The 18,642-nt window shown below is 36.6% G+C and overlaps 1 protein-coding gene across 30 annotated transcripts in view; it reads left to right on the plus strand.

Moving 5' to 3' along the window:
* LOC146002413 (uncharacterized) overlaps nucleotides 1–18,642 on the plus strand; it is a 562,931-nt gene that overhangs the window by 452,898 nt on the left and 91,391 nt on the right. For 28 of the 30 annotated variants that reach the window (XM_083140199.1, XM_083140200.1, XM_083140205.1 and 25 more), the window contains 9 exons: nucleotides 1,776–1,841; nucleotides 2,270–2,341; nucleotides 4,612–4,677; nucleotides 6,918–6,989; nucleotides 7,579–7,644; nucleotides 8,385–8,462; nucleotides 12,697–12,768; nucleotides 15,297–15,365; nucleotides 16,000–16,065. In XM_083140199.1, coding sequence (XP_082996325.1) covers nucleotides 1,776–1,841; nucleotides 2,270–2,341; nucleotides 4,612–4,677; nucleotides 6,918–6,989; nucleotides 7,579–7,644; nucleotides 8,385–8,462; nucleotides 12,697–12,768; nucleotides 15,297–15,365; nucleotides 16,000–16,065 — 627 coding nt within the window. The remainder of the gene's footprint in view (nucleotides 1–1,775; nucleotides 1,842–2,269; nucleotides 2,342–4,611; nucleotides 4,678–6,917; nucleotides 6,990–7,578; nucleotides 7,645–8,384; nucleotides 8,463–12,696; nucleotides 12,769–15,296; nucleotides 15,366–15,999; nucleotides 16,066–18,642) is intronic. The other 2 variants (XM_083140202.1, XM_083140204.1) reach the window with 2 other exon arrangements.

Genomic DNA, 18,642 nt, shown 5'->3' on the forward strand with positions numbered 1-18,642 from the left:
AAGCGGATTTATCAGGAACTTCTCACTCGACATGCACAGGAAGGCGATGTCTTTCTCTGCTGGATTCTCACTGGTGACGAGTCCTGGGCACATCATTACAACCCGGAAAGCAAGAGGTAAACAATGGGGTACAGACATAAGGACTCACCTCCGCCGAAAATACAGCAGGAAAAGTGTCAATGGCCATCTTTTGGGACTGCAACAGCATAGTCCACACAGAATATTTGAAGCATGGAACCACTGTAAACTCTGATTGGTACGTGAAGACTTTGGAGAAACTCCAAGCACAATTACTGCGAGTTAGGCCTGGCAAGGATTCAATTCTTCAACATGACAATACTCACCCACACATGAGTAGCCAAAACATAATGGATTGCAGCATCTCAAATTCCACGAGATTTTAAGTCAACCACCATACAGCCCAGATCTTGCACCTTGTGACTTTTTCCTTTTTCCGAGGCTGAAAGAGCACCTGAAAAGACATCGTTACACCAGTGATGCGGAGGTACAAGCAGATGTGCATCGCTGGTGCCTGGAGAAGATGCCTGTTTTATTTGTCGACGGGATGTAACAACTTGTCCAACGTTGGCATTTGTGTGTGGACAATGATGGTGACTATGTGTAAAAGTAGTGACACCCTGGTAGAGGACATTACAACCTTTAAGAAGACATATAGTTCATGTAAGTATCTTGCATATTATTGAAATTACTGCGTAGGAGGTAAAACTTTTTAAAACACTCTCATAGCATTCTATTTTTTTAACTTTATGTGTGAATTAATATGTACCTTTGCAATTTAATATTAATAAATGAATTATTGCATAATCATAGAGAGTATTAGTTCTATTATGTCTAGGCTTAAATTAGTGTACAACAACTGGATATAATGGACTCTTTTAGTTTTCTCTGGTTAATATCATTAAATTTATTTGGTACGTGTTGATTTTCATTGGCATGTTCCATTTTTCACACCAAAAAGTTCCAAATAGTCAAAATATTTCCACTTTAGTATATTTGTTAATAAAGATTGCTGCACAACTAAATTGATGGTGGTGTCCATCAGTGAACTTTCAAATTTGAAGGAGGCAGGAAGCAACACCCCCGTGGTTAGATTGTTTGATTGCTCACCTCCACTGTCACGAGAGCATTTTTTCAGTTAACTCAGTGAAAACATGAACAAAATCTTTCCAGGTGGCTACCAGATCGGGCTCCAAGTGCAAATTTCAGAAGGATCTCTCGTGGCCCGGTATAATGGATGCCTGGGCCCAGTACCCAGCCAGGCACTTGAGAAAGACTAATCTATTACATGTGCATCTCTGATAGCATAGTGGCAGTGCTGTTGCCTCAGTCCTCAACGCGTACACATTGCACAGTGGTTCCAATACCACATTCAACCATATGTCCAGTGCTCATTAGCCTATCTGAGTGCAGGGGCCTCCCCAATGATGCAGTGGTAGCAGCGTCGCCCCGTAATCAAGGGGTCCCAGGTTCGATACCCGGTGGAGGCACATAGTGGTTCGGATTCCACTTTAAACTGTAGGTCCAGTCCCAATTACCCTTACTGTGAATAAAGTGGACTTAAAACACCAATTCAATCAATCAATCAATCAACCTATCTGAGGGCAAAGTGGACATAAAAATAAACTTGGTTTTATATCTGTTTCATCACGTTATTAAAGTCATGTCAGTGTATTACAGTGTTAACTTACACTGGTTCATACTTATCTACTTTAGCATAGATAATAAAATTTTGCAAACTATTTTTATCTTTGCAGCTGCAGAAGATCTGAAGGACGATATAATGCAAATAGTAAATGAACTAAACTTGAGAAACCATTCAGGTAATTGATACATTATATCTCATCTTCAAAGTAACTAAAGGTGGTAGAGCAGCCTGCGGCTGAACCTCGCCCGCTAAATAAAGGAATTATTATTATTATTATTATTATTATTATTATTATTATTATTATTATTATGTTCACTCATGATTTTTATTTGTTTTGCATATCTTGATTTTTAAATGTTTTGTTAATTTTCATCATCTCTTCTTTCACTCAAACAAAAATTTAATTTAGAACAAAATGGCAGAGGTTTTGTCATTATAATTATGATTATGTTTTATCTGCATCAAATATCTAAAATCACACATAGTTTACAATCTTTATATTTTTATTTGTTACTAAATTCTTGGATAATCACTTATTTGTTGTGAGATACAACTAGTACATATGCTGTCTGCTGTAAAATATTTAACATACTTTCATTGTAGATAATGTGTCTCCGCTATCCACTGTGGTTGATGAAATAGCTGAGGTTCTGCTACTCATGTCAAAACGCCAAGGTAATTGGATATATTAATTAAATTTAATAATAACTGACAGGTTAAAATGCAGTTTGGAACAGTTTTATAAATATTCAAGTTTGATAATGGGTTCATGATTAGATTAGATTAGATTAATTTCATCCATGAATCACGTTTGCATTTACATGCTGTGATATTTGACGTGTCAGTCAACAATTACAATATACCAATACAATGAATTAAAATAATGTAATATTCAATGTGATGATACCTTATCATATTACAGTTTTATGCTTGGAGGTGTGTACATAAAAAGTGACACCAGTAAGACATGTTAAAGTTACAATATAAAAATAATATTCTCTAATGAATTAAAACATTAAATATTGAGAGCTAATATAAAGGTAAGACTAATAACATTATAAAATGATACTAAAATTGCACTCATGTGATATAACAGATACAATATGTGGGATGGCATCCAGCCTATTGTGGGCCTATGTTGGAACTATTGATTACATTTTTAAATGTTTGCCCCCCTCTCTCTCACCTCCCCCTCCCTTTTTTGACTTTTTTAATTGACAAATGCATGTTTAAAACTATTTTTTCAGAATTTGTTATAGAACTAAATTTTGTATTTGAAGTGGAATTCATATTTTACATTTCCTACATAACATATTCAATCTCCATTGTCCCAACAGTGCATAATAAAATTTCCCTTGAATTTACATTACCCTGCATTTATAGTTTTTTTTTTTTATCCTGGTCTTCTAAACAATTTAAATTAAGATTCCACTGTACTGAATTAAGGAGAGTGGTAGAAACAAATGAAGGTAACAAGACTTTCATTTTCAATAATTGTTGTACTAGTACGTTATAGTATTACCAACTGAATATGGTTAAAGTAACAGAGTGAAAGAATGTTTATTTTGGTGGAATTTCTGAACCTTTCCTTTTAATTTGGTACATATAGACACACATATGATGTATTATGTAGATACTTAAGCAAAAGGGGCAGGCTCCACCAGCACTCAAACCTCGATCTCTGGCACACCATGTCATTGCTCTACCAACTGAGTTATAAACCAGCCTGTTTCACCTGTGTTTGCCAAAATGTAAAGTAATATACAGCTCAAAGGTGGGATATACTAGGCACTGTTGATGCCATCGTGTTTCAAAGGCAACAGATTCCATTGCAGTATAATAATAATAATAATAATAATAATAACCCTTGGTGCAACAACCCATGAGGGCTGCTGACTGCTGGCCTCACTCCCACCTGCTGAGGTGGGAAAACATCCAGCCCTCAGTTACGGGGTGATGTGTAGTCAGCACCATGAACCTCCAGTCGTAGTAGTAGGTTTTCGTGACTGGGTTACGCTACTCATTTATAGCTCCCCAAGTTACTCACGATGGTGTGTGATTAGCAGTCCCATACTCAGGCCAAAATCCCAGGGAAAAGTTGTTAGCTTCCCCGAGGAGACTCGAACCAGTGCACCCCCCCCCCCCCCCCCCCGTAGCTGGAACCCAAGGCATGATGCCTTAGACCACATGGTCACAAGATGGGACATTGCAGTATCATTAATAGAGACAATTCAATACAGGTACAAGCAGAGTAAGTGAAAAAGTAGGTGAAACTAGTCCTGGATTGGTAGCTTACCTGATAGAGTGCTGGTACAGTATGATAGAGATCCTTGTTGAAGTGCGCATTTATGGCTTAAAGTTTTATGTTGCTCAACCTTGTTGCCAAGAGTGATAAAAGTCATGCCATCAAGAAAGAGATATTTATTTTATGAGACTATGCTTTGTTGCAAAACTTACTTTCCACTTCTTGCCTGAATGTTAGTAAACTCTAGATGTTATTTTCTTGAAAGTAAAAAGTGCAAATTTCTGTGTGAATTGAGGGTGGACATAAATACCTAGTAAGTTTACCTAGATCAAATTATATTCCTTCTAATTGAGTGTATCACTACCACAAAGAGCTTCAGCTATTTTTTTAGTAATTTTTTTTCATAATATTCCTACTAGAGATTATCTACCTCTGAAATTTCAAGCATATAAATATTTATGAGCAGTGCTTTTTATTCTGGCAGTACTAAACAGTATGCCATACCGGCGCCTTTTTGTAGGTGAGAATAGAACTAACAACATTTTATTTTATGGGAAGAAATATGTATGTACCATCTAAAGTAATCAACTTGAAGATTACCAGAACCTTTCTTTCTAGAAAAAAATAGCACTGTGTATATGTAAATTTTGAAACATAGAAATTAATTATATGATGTGAATCTTATTTGGACTCATTCTAGATGCTAAAGAAGACTTTAAGAAGAAAATGGAAAATGCATGGGATATGATAAGCAAAGGTGAAGAAGGTTGGTGTTTACATGGCTTTGATCAAATATGTAACATAGATTAGATCTTGAATATTCTATTATGGTGCAATATAAAGCAGACTGGAAACATTGAATGACTAAAAATTTACCTATAAATGTGGCATGCCTGCTTGAAAATATTGTAAGTGAGATATTTAGGATGTCATGAATTCATGCATTTAATAATTTAGAAACAAGACAAATTTGCAATTTATTGTGTGTGAATATAGTGTTGATGTGCAATATTATATGCATATGTGGATAATTATGATAAACCTTTTATTATTCTATTGGCATGCCCGGTGCCTCCACCACGTTACGAGCTAAGGTTCTGTCCCAGGGCTGGTCCCTGGAGACACAATTGGGGCTTTAAAACCTTAATCGTACTGGATTTGACTCTCTATATTTGAGGGTAGGACCCGTTCACCAACAGGCAACAAGTCAGAGGTAGAGTAGGTAATTAACGTAACACAAATTGAATAGCTAATTGACTGAGTTTTACTTAGTAAGCTATAGCACTTCAATAGAATAATAAAAGGGAGAAGTTAGGGGCGAAAGGATTAGCACCATAAAAGGGCAGGTACTTATCTTGGGATCGCCTGGGCATTGGAACGGACAGCTGCGTGCTGGTCCTGTTGGCTGGCCTCAGGTGTGTCACCTCTGGACAGGCCACGACTTTGGCCCCATGGTTTCTGGACAACCCTGTAGTCTATTCTCCACATCTGACACTGTTGCGCTCTTGCAACCTGATCTCGATCCTTGTTGTTCTTGCTAACTTCTCCTCCTGAGGCAGGTTGTTAACCCATTTTATAGTGCTTTCGGGAGTTGGGAAATGCTTAGGTTAGGTTTTTTGGGTATGGCCGGTAACGGTCTAGTGCTTTTAGCTATACAGTGGAACCCCGATTTTAGGTTTCCAGATTTTACATTTTCCTGCATTATACAGTCAATCTCCATTGTTCCAACATAACAACTTGCTATAAAACTTTTTTCTATTTTACATTTTCCCATATATAAAGTATTTTGAGCTTGGTCCCCTGAAAAAATGGTGCACTGTACTTAGTGTAACACTGTGTTTCGAGAGACCACCTCTTCTCTTGTCTTCTAGTGAAAAAAAAATCTTTTTTCCCAGTGGTGGAGATCAAACCTATCACAGACCTGTGATTTTATTACAAATACGGTGTACTAATCAACTGTGCAGGGTCCCCCCAATTCTATATTAATTTTTGCCCCACTTGTGCTATTATTTCTATTTTATGAGGAGAGGGGACCATATTTGCGTGAATTCTACACTGAGAAGATTTACAGGGTTTTGGCCCATTGCTATGAAGGCTGCTTCTTTTATTTTCTTCAGTTTCCAATTTTGTTATTTGTATACTACTGTTATGTTGCTTCACTGAATTCAATGTGATTAATTCTATGCATTCATGAGGACGAAATTATGCAAAGTTTGAAGTTTCCATTTATTTTTAACCATTATTGTGTGAAAAGCTGAATTTTGTTATTACATAACATGTATTTTAATATTGTAGTGTAATTCTTGAGTAGTTTAAAGAAAAACTGTGGTAATTTGATGTTTATAATTGGGATGGAATATTTATACACAAATAATAGTCAATACTTTAAACAAATTTTTAGTTATTGCAATTTTCAATCATCAATATCAGTGGGAATCGGAATGGCAATTTTCTTAAACTTCAGATGAACTGTGTATGTGAAATAACATAAGCAACACGCAGGCCATATTGTAACTTACTGAAAAATTGAATGAAATTTGAAGTCTCACAAGAATCAAAACTGCTCCACTGCTCAGCTACCAAAATTAACCTTTGGCCTTCCTACAACTTCTTATAGGTCTCACTTTAAAATATTTAAAAAATGTTCTTATTGTTTGTCAATAAAGTGGAACCTCTATTTTACGTTCCCGGATTATACATTTTCCGGCATTTTAATTTTTACAGCTTGGTCCCATGGGAAACGTAAAATTGAGGTTCCACTGTATACTCATAGCATTTGTTGTTCATGAAATGAATTTTAGGTTACCCTCTCTTGTTTCCTCTTTTTCACTGTTAACATTTCTGCACTTATGTCGTTACTTCATATATCCATTTAGAGTTGATATGTATTTTTCTTTTTATGAAAACACTGTATATGGTGGTCAGTGGAAAACTTTAAACAAAAGAACATTAAAATTTAATTTAATAAACGTACATTAATGAGAGTTTAATTGTATTTTTTTTCAGATGATCCAATAGCTGAAAAAGGATTTATTGAAGATATGCTTAATCTTTGGGCACATATTGATCCAAGTGCAAGTAAGTTCAGTTGGAAAGGAAATTTAATGTTTTAATTATTATTATTATTGAGAAACATGAGCATCTCTTACAACAGAAATATTAATGTATAATGAGTAAGAATTAAAAACTGAGGGGATATTCACACCATTAAAACTTATATAAACCTTAGGATCAAAATCTTAAATTGCATGGGTAGTTTTTATGTACAAATTGTAAGATCCTGGCATCTTTGATAGAATATACCTATTTCAATCCTTGTGGAGAAGTGGAATGCTATGGTTTGGGAGATCCTTGCCTGATTTCAGTATGTGATATTTTATGCAAATTATACTACTTGGATAGATGTCACTTTATGTTTGTCTCACTTATTGCTGGCCTCAGGGTAACAATTTACATTTAATTTGAATTTTTTTTAAATTTACAAATAAATATTTACTCTATACTTGTTTAGTTATATTTCATTCAAATGTATACATATTATGTTTTTTGTATATAACATTGGAATTATTTTTATTGAAGTTGTCAATAATACTACATTACTATTTCACAAATTGAAGTGAACTGTTTCATACCTGTTAAATGTGTTATTTTTCTTTTTACCTTCTAGCTATTTTGGACGTTAAACCTGAAATTGAACAAATTGTAAATAAATTCAATTTAGGACCAATTGCAGGTAATTAAAAAAATATTTATTAGTATTGGACCTTCTTCTTGGATATTCTTTTTCACATCGAAACTTAAACCTCTGGTAATTTTATGTACTGGTGTTGTGTTATGTGTTTTCATAGTTATTCCCAATCTTTTTGCTATTTCTTTTCTGTTGAAAATGGTATTAATCTGAATTTTTCATTTCTTGCATTTTTGCCTTCACTCGCTTTACTTTTCTTTTAATTTCTTTAGTCTTATTTTCTCCCATTCTTTTCCCAATTATTCTCTTGAATTCATTGTGTTTGTATTTTTGTTACTTAGCATCACTTTTATGACACTTTTGCCAATTTGCAATGATGAGAATGAGAGTCGAGTTTAGATAAAATTAAAGTAGGGGCACTCTCAAAGAACATCCATTCACTTGCACCTGGAAACTTAGGTGGCAAAATTGAAAGTGATCAACTTATCATGCATGACCACCGAATTCGTTTGTTTATCACCATATGTGTAACAATATAATTCTTTTTTAATAATATTTTTTGTTTAAGTAATTTTAAAAACTTTTTTGTTATCTCCATGATATATTGTGAATGTAGTTCTTGAAGAAGATGCACATTTTTAGCATCAAAACTGAGAATGTGGAAAAGTTATGCAACAGAAGGAACATTGTTTTTATATACAAATCAGAGTTCACAAAATGAACACTGCTGTAAAATGGACAAATACAAAGAATTTTAGTAAAATTATCATGTTTTCAATCCTTAGAAGAAGTGGACACAGAGAAGAGAGATGCCATAATCAATAAGATCATAGATACGTGGATTGCAACAAAGAATATATCGAGTGAGTATGTAGAGAAATCTTATACATAGTGGAACCCGGGGCAGAACAAAACACTTAATATTCAAACGACAGTAGAATAGTATATATGAGACAAAAAAAGCTACAAATTTAGGGACCCTACTCCGTTCTGCCCCACCCTACATTGTTAAGCTACATGAGGTTCTGGCGGAAAATGCCGGTGAAATATGCAACTGTTAATACTGTAGTACTCACCACATCTTTTAACATGCAACCCTGGGAAACCATGTGTTACATGTGGAAATGTATCTTGCCTTCATAGTCGAGACGTCCAAAAGTTACAAAGACAACCTCAAAAATCCAACAAAACATCGTCAACATGACATTGATCATTCAACTTGGCGTGAACTACCTACCAACACCTCGTTATGGATAGTTGATTTGTTCCATAGACTTCCGTTAGCTTCTGTCACCTTATGGAGAAATTAAGGGAGGGATTCCGTTCTGCCCTGTGGTTCCATTCTGCCCCAGGTTCCCCTATGTTATATTATCACAAATCAATTTTCTTACATATTTGTACCAGTGTTAGTTCAATGACTGCAGATGTTTGTGCTCTAGGAGAGTTTGCATTCCTAGATTAATTCTCTTGTTCACTTATGCCATAGTAAAGAAATGTTTATCTCCTCTACTGCTATACTGTATTTACTCATGAATTATCCACACTCTTTTCCAAAATTTTTGCCCCCAAAAACTGTGGTGTGTATTATGCACAGAATAATTCAGACAACATGAAACCACACATGTTTTTACTATGTCACTGCGTTTAACATGTATATCTCAACAGGTGCAAATACAAATTACCAGGTTGGGTTTCTAGAGCAATGATAATTAGGAAAGTCATGTTTAAAAGTAGAAGGGTCATTTGCCATGATTTTTCACTTTGTAACTGAACTTTTTGCAACACCGAGAAAAGAAGTGCTGTTCTGGCAAAATTTGAGAATGTACCACCTGTCACGTGGGATGCGTCAGCTGTTGAGCGAGAAAAAATGGAAAATAACTTCTTGAGTGCTGCAAATTCATAACGTAATTTTGATCACACTTTCTTCTACTACAGAGTAAACAAGGTGGTTGCAGAAGTGAAAGCTTTGGGATCAGTGGCGTGGCGTGACTTTTTCAAAAGTATTACCGGTCATCAGAAGTTAACATCTCCACCCTACCCCCCCCCCCAAAAAAAAACATGACTTTGATCTGGATTTTTGTTCATTTCGTTCTTTTTTTTTAATCCGCTCAGTGATTTATTTAGCCACAATCACTTCTAGAAAGAACTACCACTCATGAGAGAGTGAAAATCCAGTGAATATTAGTCAAGCCTTGTCAACCATCTCTGTTTCTTTGCAAAGCGGTGGAAAGGGGAAGAAGAACCACACATTCGGGTCAGTTTGACGTTTCTACGGTGAGCAGACGACAGAATTCCCCTCCTCCAGCGGTGAAAGGGAAGTCCAGATGTACGTTCTACTGTTGCCAACTTAGTTTTTTGGAGCAAGGTTTGTCCAAATCACGAATCGCATCAAGTACTTATCTGTCCATCTATTACGTAAACTGTTTCAGTTGTAGTTAAATCCAGCTTTGGCTTTGCAGTCTAGCTCTTGTTGCTTCAGAGAAATAGTATCCCCGTTTTAGGCGAGATTTAGCTCTTTTCTTGAAATCCAATGTGACAACACTTGCTGATCCTGTAGGCTGCAGCGGCAACAGGGCCCCCAAACAGGCATAAGAAAACCCCCTAGCACACTTGCCTCCAAGTCTTTCCCTGCTGTTCCCTTCCATTGGTGGGCGCCCTTTGCTCTTGTTGAATCTTGAGGGTAGCGGAACGGCCTATCTCTTCGCTTTTGTCGGCTGCAGAAAAAATGTCCTCTGCAATATACACTCAACTGCAACGCTGTCGGTCAACTTATCTAACAATGTTGTTATTTTATTGAGAAAAACTTTTTAATTTCTTTACATTTTTCTGTTACCTGCGGTAACACTGGTTACATGCACGCCACGCCTCTGTTTGGGATGCTAAACACAGTGGATGGAGAGATGGCATGAGTTGATAACTGTTTACACAAGACCGTATTCTCCTCTTGGTCCACATAGCAACAGCTTTACAACCTACACTCAGAAAGCCATTTCATGAACCTGAATTGTGCTGCACATTATATATGAGATAAAATTGTTTGTTGATTTTCTCCATCAAAAACCAAGATGCGCATTATACATGAATGCAATAATATTTTGAATATTTGTACCATATTAGAGCCCATACACAAATAACATTACGTTCAAAACTTTTCAAATAAACTAACCATGTCAGCAAGCGCACGAGATGTTAAGAAGTATAACAAACAATTCTTTAAAGCTTGCCATGTTTGTTGTTGCCCATGGAAACGGACATTGCTGGGGAACTTAAAGAAAGTTTATTTTCAACTACTGTAAGTGAAATATGCATCAGGATGTATTATGGAGGAGAGGTAGGAATTTGAGGGAAAAGATGGAAAACAATTGAATTTGTTTATATAAAGAATCCAACTAACTATCTTGAAACAGTTATTACTTACTCAGTTTATTATTAAGAAAATAGACTATAATATTTTGAACATTTGTTCCATATTAGAGCCCATACACACATAACGTTACATTCAAAACTTTCCAAATAAGTGAATCACGTCGGCGAGCGTACGAGACTTGGCCAAAGGCCATGTCGAAAGTAGATAAGTCCAATTTCAATAAAGCCCCAATCCCACCACTCACTCACTCACTCACTGACATAAATGTTCTCCGTGTACAAAGCTTGGGGGGCAGAAAAGTGCTCCATTACGATCCCCCATGAAATTGGAAACACCGGAAAAATTAAAAGAATCACTCGGGTCCTTTTTTTAAGTGAAAATGCTCCTTTTTTGACATCCTAGCAATGTCCGTGTTCAGGGGCAAAAAAATCCTTCATTGTTTCTCACAAATGAATAACACACAGATGAATCCATTCCTAGTTAGAAAACATTCTTCAAACAAGAGTGACATCTATATAAGAGATTACATAAACAGTTATAACTTGCTACTCAGTACAAAAAGAAAGCTACATAATGTTTTTGTTTTTTTAAATGTTTGGAGATGTAACAATACTTTTGTGTTTGCCATGTTTGTTGTTGGCCATGGAAACTGACATTGTTGCTAGGAAACTTAAATAAAGGTAATTTATCCCTGAAATATCTATGGTAAGTAAGTAATGCTTGAATTTTCGTATTTCAAAGTATTAGACTCAGGTTTTATTAAAGAGGAATGATACGAATTTGAGGAGAATGATCAAAAATATTTAATTGTATTGCTTTCATAATTCGGTGAAATTCATGTATATGAACATCTAACTAAACGGTAAAGGTAAAGTGCTCCCCTGTGCTTAGCACCATGCCATGAAGGCGTATAGAGGGTGTGGGGTAACGCCCCACACTTTCTTGATCTGGTTGTGAGTGGGGGTGATGTGATCAGCATCACACCCCTGACCGCCTTTACCCCCCAGGGTTTCCCCCAGGTACCCATGTCATTCAACGCTGGGTGGGCACTGCGGCCACTTCCAACATTAGAAAAGTTCCCGGATTTGAACCAGCCAGGGATCGAACCCAGGACCTTTAGCATGGTAGTCAGAGGCGTAACCATTTTTAAATGTAAAGTATTTACCCAGTATTTTATTAAGAAAATATAAAAATTTCAGAATTTTTAGACTAATTAGAGCATGTTCACACATAATGTTACTTTCCAAAATTTTCAAATAAGTGTACATACTCACTTGCTTCCCTTCTTTCAAGAGTGGATGCTGATATTTTCAAAGACATGAAGAGCACTGAGTAACCCCATTTCTAACATACAAGGCCACAAGATTATATATATATATATATATATATATATATATATATATATATATATATATATATATATATATATATATATATAAGAGTCTGATATATATGCTAGAATTTAAGTTACAAGTGGATATGTGGACAGATAGGTACATATGGAAGGCTTGCATTGCTGCAGCCATAAACTTTCAGGTTTAAAAAGGCTAGAGAGTTATTTAGTTAGTTTCAATTTAAGTTATTGATTATTCTGTGTGTAGCATGTGTTAGTAGCAAATTTTGTCACTACAGTCCTTATCCTCTGTATGCATATGCATTTTGCATTATACTGATATTATAATAGAGTGATGATAAATTTAATGTAACCTATTGTTTTATTCCTTTTTTAGATCGCAGAGAAGGAAGAAAGGAGCTAATCAGAAGAATTGTTGAAACTTGGATTGCAAGTTCTCCAGAAAGAGGTATTTTTTAAAAATTTCTGTATTCCTTATAATACTCTATATTCCTAAATAGGGTAGCAGATGCAATGTTTCACATACATTCCATCACAGTTAATGTACAGGGTGGCTCAATAAGTCACTTAACACTCCCAGTACAAGGCCACTGCAGCGCGCAACATGGAAATGGTGATGACCAATCGTTATCAGGCCAAGGGGGAACCACATTGACGCCACCCACACGGTCGGCGGCCATCTTGATGTCCGCCATCTTGAATTCAACTTCAGAATTTTAAATGGGAAGGGGGTCGTGCGACATATCAAAATGGGCTAGAATTTCACGAGAAATGCAATGGTGAAGGTTTTTTCGACGTATCTTTAACCAGTAAAAAGTTATGACTGAATTCTTGTACCAATTTGCTCCTTTTCGAGGTGTTAGAAAAATGCCTTAAAATTTGTTTAGCGCTTCGGTAATGCATCGAGATCAAAGTGACGTCTATGGAGAGACGTTCGCATGCCATTGCACATTATTTTAATCCGATACATCCATGAAGAGCTGTGCATTATGAATGGTTGTCGCGAACAATTTACAGTGTGACGCTTCCATTGAATTAAAAGTCCTTCACAGTGACAACGCTAATGTTTATGTTCATAAGGAAGTTCATAAACAGAATATGTGACCCTTGTCATCTGATAACTAACTTTGGACACAAACTAGTTCATAACGTTCCCATAAGTGTTCTGGTGTTCTTCCCTATTGAAAAAACTCTGTAAAAAGTACCTTCTTCCATAAGCAAGGATGAAAAAAACTGTTTATTTAACAAATCCAAGTAGCCCTAAGCATTTAAGGTTCCGTTGATGGAAAATTGACTAACCAATCGTGTTCCACACAGCACGCCACACCATTAACTTACCAACACTAACCATTCAGCTTTGATCTGTCGAAAATGGGTTATCAGATAAAAATCATCGAATATTCTGTTTATATTTACATAGTGAGTTTGCATTTGCAGGTGAAATTATTCAGATAAGCATCAACTGTATTTTCTTTTATCACACAGTTGCTACTTTGTTCACTTTTGTGTACAGAAACATAAATGCAGTTACTATATAATATATATATACCGCGTGAGGCACCTGAAAGTACCACCTGAAATAGCGAAGAAACCAGAAACAGTAGCAATGTGAGGTTTGCGGGAAACAATAATATCAAATGGGGCTCGTAAATCGGAGGTATGGGGTGGGTCGAAAAATATCGACAAATGGGGCATCTGGAGCAAAGTCATATTTTTTTTAATGGAACGATATACAATAACATGCATAATATAAAAGAGCACACGCAGAGAAACACAACGCCGTTGGTCTCATGCATCTACTGCACATAGGAACGAAGATATGGCCATGTGAAAATATGTAAACAAACTAACAAGTGGCCCACTTGACCGTCAGTACCACGGCATGTACAAGTATGAGATGTCAGAAGCCATTGGACAAGATGAAGACAGAATGTGTTGAAGGAAGAAAAAATACAGTAGACATCGTCAGCACCATGTATTTGACAGTGTTACAGCATAATGAAAATGACCATGACAGTATGTCGAAGAACCACTGCGTAAGAAGCGAAAACCTGTCAAAGTGTGTGTTCAAAGTGGTGGCTGTCAGCTGCGATACAGGCAACGAGGCGCCCACGCAAAGATCGTTGCACAGAATGTAGCATCTCATAGGGAATGTCCCTACAGGCCGCAGTAATGCGGTGTTGCATATCCTCTGGAGTTGTTGGCACATCCCGGTAGACAATGTCCTTCAGCTTTCCCCACAGGAAAAAGTCTAACGGTGGCAAATCTGGGGAACGAGCCGGCCATTTGACAGGCCCTCCACGTCCAATCCAACTTTTAGGTGCCTCGCACGGTATATAAAAACAGCCTGAGGGACCCTTTTTATTAGACAATATTTGACAATAACAGTGTCATTGGAAAAATGGTTCAGCCAATAGTAAACAGTGGCCGGAATATGACTTTCGACAACTGGTTTTCTTCTATTGGAATAGTGAACGAACTTGCATGGGAGAAAGGCCTGACAGTGATAACAATAAGGGGGGATACCATCAGAACTAGTCAACACTAGATCCAGGCCTGTAAATAGCAGACTTTTCGCTTTTGGTGAGCATCGAATGTTAGTTTTGTACATGCCTAAAAAGAACAGAAATTTTATATTGATTTCCAATATCCATGAGTTCCCTGCCATTAATGAAATAACTGGGGATATTATGGAACTGGAATAAAAATGTATATTATTCAAAAACAAAATATACATATATTGCATAAACTTGCTGATTTGAGTCAAATTTAGCGAACAAAATCATTACAAATTAGAAAATATGTGTGGTGTGTGCCACGCTCACCCGCAAGTAATGGTGTGCGAGATCCGACCATAAGTAGTGCTGGGTTATTAATATATTGATAGAGAAAATTAAAGTAGGTGTGTAAGTCTAGTTTGTATTTTCATTGTGTGATATTACTTATACTTTTTATATCATATTATCTAAATTACAGGTAGCAACAGGAGAATTCAGACTTTAGTGGAAACATTGTTGAAACACTGGTCTAATTCTACTACTAAAGGTATGTTTACTATCATTAAAATTTGAGGTACTAGTTCATTACAACAACAGAATTTTCTCTTTTTGCAAAATACTGTGTCCCGTTTGCAAAAAATAACTTTATTTATCTGTAGATTTTGGTTACTCACCGACATCATTTGAATGAATCAACAGCCTTCTGTAAATGTTGACAATAAGTTACCAAAATCATGGAAGCGGCCCGAGTGCCCACCCAGCGTCGAATGACATGGGTAAATGGGGGAAACCCTGGGGGGTAAAGGCAGTCAGGGGCGTGATGTTGATCACATCACCCCCACTCATGACCGGATCAAGAAAGTGTGGGGCATTACCCCCACACCCCCTATACGCCTTCATGGCATTATGCTAAGCACAGGGGAGCACTTTTTTATAAGAGGATATACATCACATGGAATTTTTTTTTTTTTTGTAAGACAGTTGTGTTTGACTACAAATTTAGACGTGAATTGTATTTTATACTTGTTTTGTGGTTGAAAATGTCAATAATTAACATTTTCTTTGTCAGAGAATACTGTGTGCTATGTATATATATTTTGATGGGTACATATCAGTACATATCTATTAAACCAAGTGTAGAACTTATTAAAATAACTAAATATCGTCCTTTACATTTGTAGATCCCTCTGTTGTGAGAAACATCGTTGTAAAAGTGGTTGAAGATGTGAGTCAAATACCTCTTTCAGGTAAGCTAATTCTTCATGTCTTGAAAATTTTATATATTATTTCAGAGTAGAGGCAGAGTAAAATTATGGAAAAATTAACAATATCATGGGGATAAATATTCAAATTGCAATTTCATTATGTTCACATTTTGTTTGATGTGGAATGTAAATTGTTGTGATTTATTCTTTCATTTGTAACCTAATATCTATGAAGCTTTTTAGTTTGTCCATGGATTTTTCTTTTGTACAGGGTCATACATATTGTATATACTAATATCAGTTGGAAACCCTGTCGGAATGCAGGTGTGCTTGTGCAGAATAGGATCTCATCCTGAATCCCAACTTTGGGAAATGACTTCCCGAATTTTTGGGGTCCCGAACAGTCAGGAACTTCAAAATGTCCTTTTCTTAAAGTGGTTGATTCTCAATGTTTTCTCCATTGTAAGTGTCTGGAACTTCTCAGAAATGCAAAAGCAATCACTTTAGGTGAAAATGATGCATAGAATTTGAGATTTCCATAACACTGGGAAACTTTGAACATTTTCTGTACTGAAATTTTCCCGACTTACTTAGGAAGTTGCAAATTTTTCCCATTCTGAACATCAGGATTTAAAAAAATTCCCATGTTGATCCCATCCTGACCAAAAAAAATTCTGTCCTGCACAGCCCTCATGCAGAAGTTTCCCATTCTTAGGGAAATGCAAGTCTCACAATAATCAGTCTACCATAATGTTGGCCAGTTCAGACACGAATCATGGCAGTGGGGTGTTCATCCAAATGGGTTCCATTCAGAAGAAGCAGCAGGCACATCAAAGAGAAACATCAGGATGCCAGAAAATACACCACCTACGACCTGGATACTTCTGTTTCTGCACGCTGCCGTTGGCTTTCTATTGTCTGACCCATCGTATCATGTGATGCTCTTGCACGGATTGATGGTGACCCTCATTGGACTGTCATTGCAGTGTCTGCCACAATGTGTGTCTGAACAGTCAAATGATCTAGGCAGACTGATTGCGAGACTTGCAGCTGCTTAACATTGGAAGACTTCTCTGAATGCACACCTTCATTCCGACAGGGTTGCCAACTGATATTGGTAGATACAATAGCACCACTCTGTATTACTGTACACTTTTGTACAAGGCTATCTTACATAAATACTGGGTGTCCAGGCTAAAGGTATACAAAAGTAACTGCTTAAAATGCAAAAACTACTCCTCATATTGTCTCTTAGTGAAGCTCATTCGATAGACCATCGATCCCAGATTTCAGCAGGCCACTCATATGGTCAATAGGTCAGTAGTGCTGTTGAGTCATGCAGGAACATCATGATAACTGCTTTGAACAAGATACTAATGACTCTGGCCAACACTTGGCACAAGCCCGAGTATAGTTTTGATATCCATTCAAGCTCGAAATGGTGTCCACATTGAAGTGTATCAGTATACATAAAAATTTTCTGAGTTACTTTGTACAAAACCGGGACAAGAAAGTTAATAAACTTTACAGATGCAAAAATATATGTGTGTATTTTTGTATACCTCAAGTCCGGACACCCTACACATGTATAAATAATATATTTTTCCCCTTTTTCATAATATAGTTATAGCAGAGCATATAGAAGAGGAAGTGTGCGCACTTCGGTTTCTTCCCGTAAGCCAAGTGAATAGAGCGGTGCCCCACCAAAACACTGGCAGCACCTTCGCTTGCGACGAGCGTCTTCTGCTTACAGTGCGGCCGCGCATTATGTAGAGCGTTGTGTTTTGTTGTGCTAGAATAACATTGTGTACTTTTATTAATGACAACGTTCTTACGTTATTCAGTTTAGTGTCGTTAGATTTGTGATTGATCCGTTGTGACTAGTTTGTGTTGTGTTCAACGCATTATTATTGTGTTTGAGAGAGCAGCGAGCGAAAACTACAAGATGCCTACGTGTTTCGTACCCGGCTGTAGATCTGGATATGACTCCTGCACAGGCAATATATAAAGGATCAGAAGCACATACAACTTTAATAAAATGGAATGCTGTCCTTAGAGATAATCAAATTCCTTCGCTTCAGAAAAAAACGCTAGAGTCCTTAAGAGTGACTTTAGAAAGTACTTTAGAAGTGTCCGAATATTTGTGGAAGAACAATTACAAGTACGTTTTGACAGGAAAATGTAATCAAGATCCTCTAGAACGCCATTTTGGTATATTGCGGTCATTCACTTGTGATGATCATCCCTCCACTGTGGATTTTCTGCACTTACATATGTGCAAGCAATTTACGTAATAGCAAAACTTGCTTTATTTTCGGGCGGAAACTGTGAATACAGGACTGAATCTCCTCTGACGTCTTTTGTTAATGAAATGCGAACTCTGGCAAGAGCAACCGAAAATAAAAATCTTTCGGTGAAGAAGCAAGCTGAAAATAAAATAAGGGAAAAAATTTATATTGTTGAAGATGAAATTCAAATACCGAACTGGGAAAACAACATACCGTACTTAAATGAACAAAGTGTTGGTAAAGAATACTTGGTGTATCATTTGGCAGGATACACAGTGCGGTATATTTCAAAAGTGACGCATTGTAAACTGTGTACAACTTTTCTGCACGG

Source organism: Lepisma saccharinum, chromosome 18 (assembly GCF_977018435.1).
Source record: "Lepisma saccharinum chromosome 18, izLepSacc3.1, whole genome shotgun sequence".
Lineage (NCBI taxonomy): Eukaryota > Metazoa > Arthropoda > Insecta > Zygentoma > Lepismatidae > Lepisma > Lepisma saccharinum.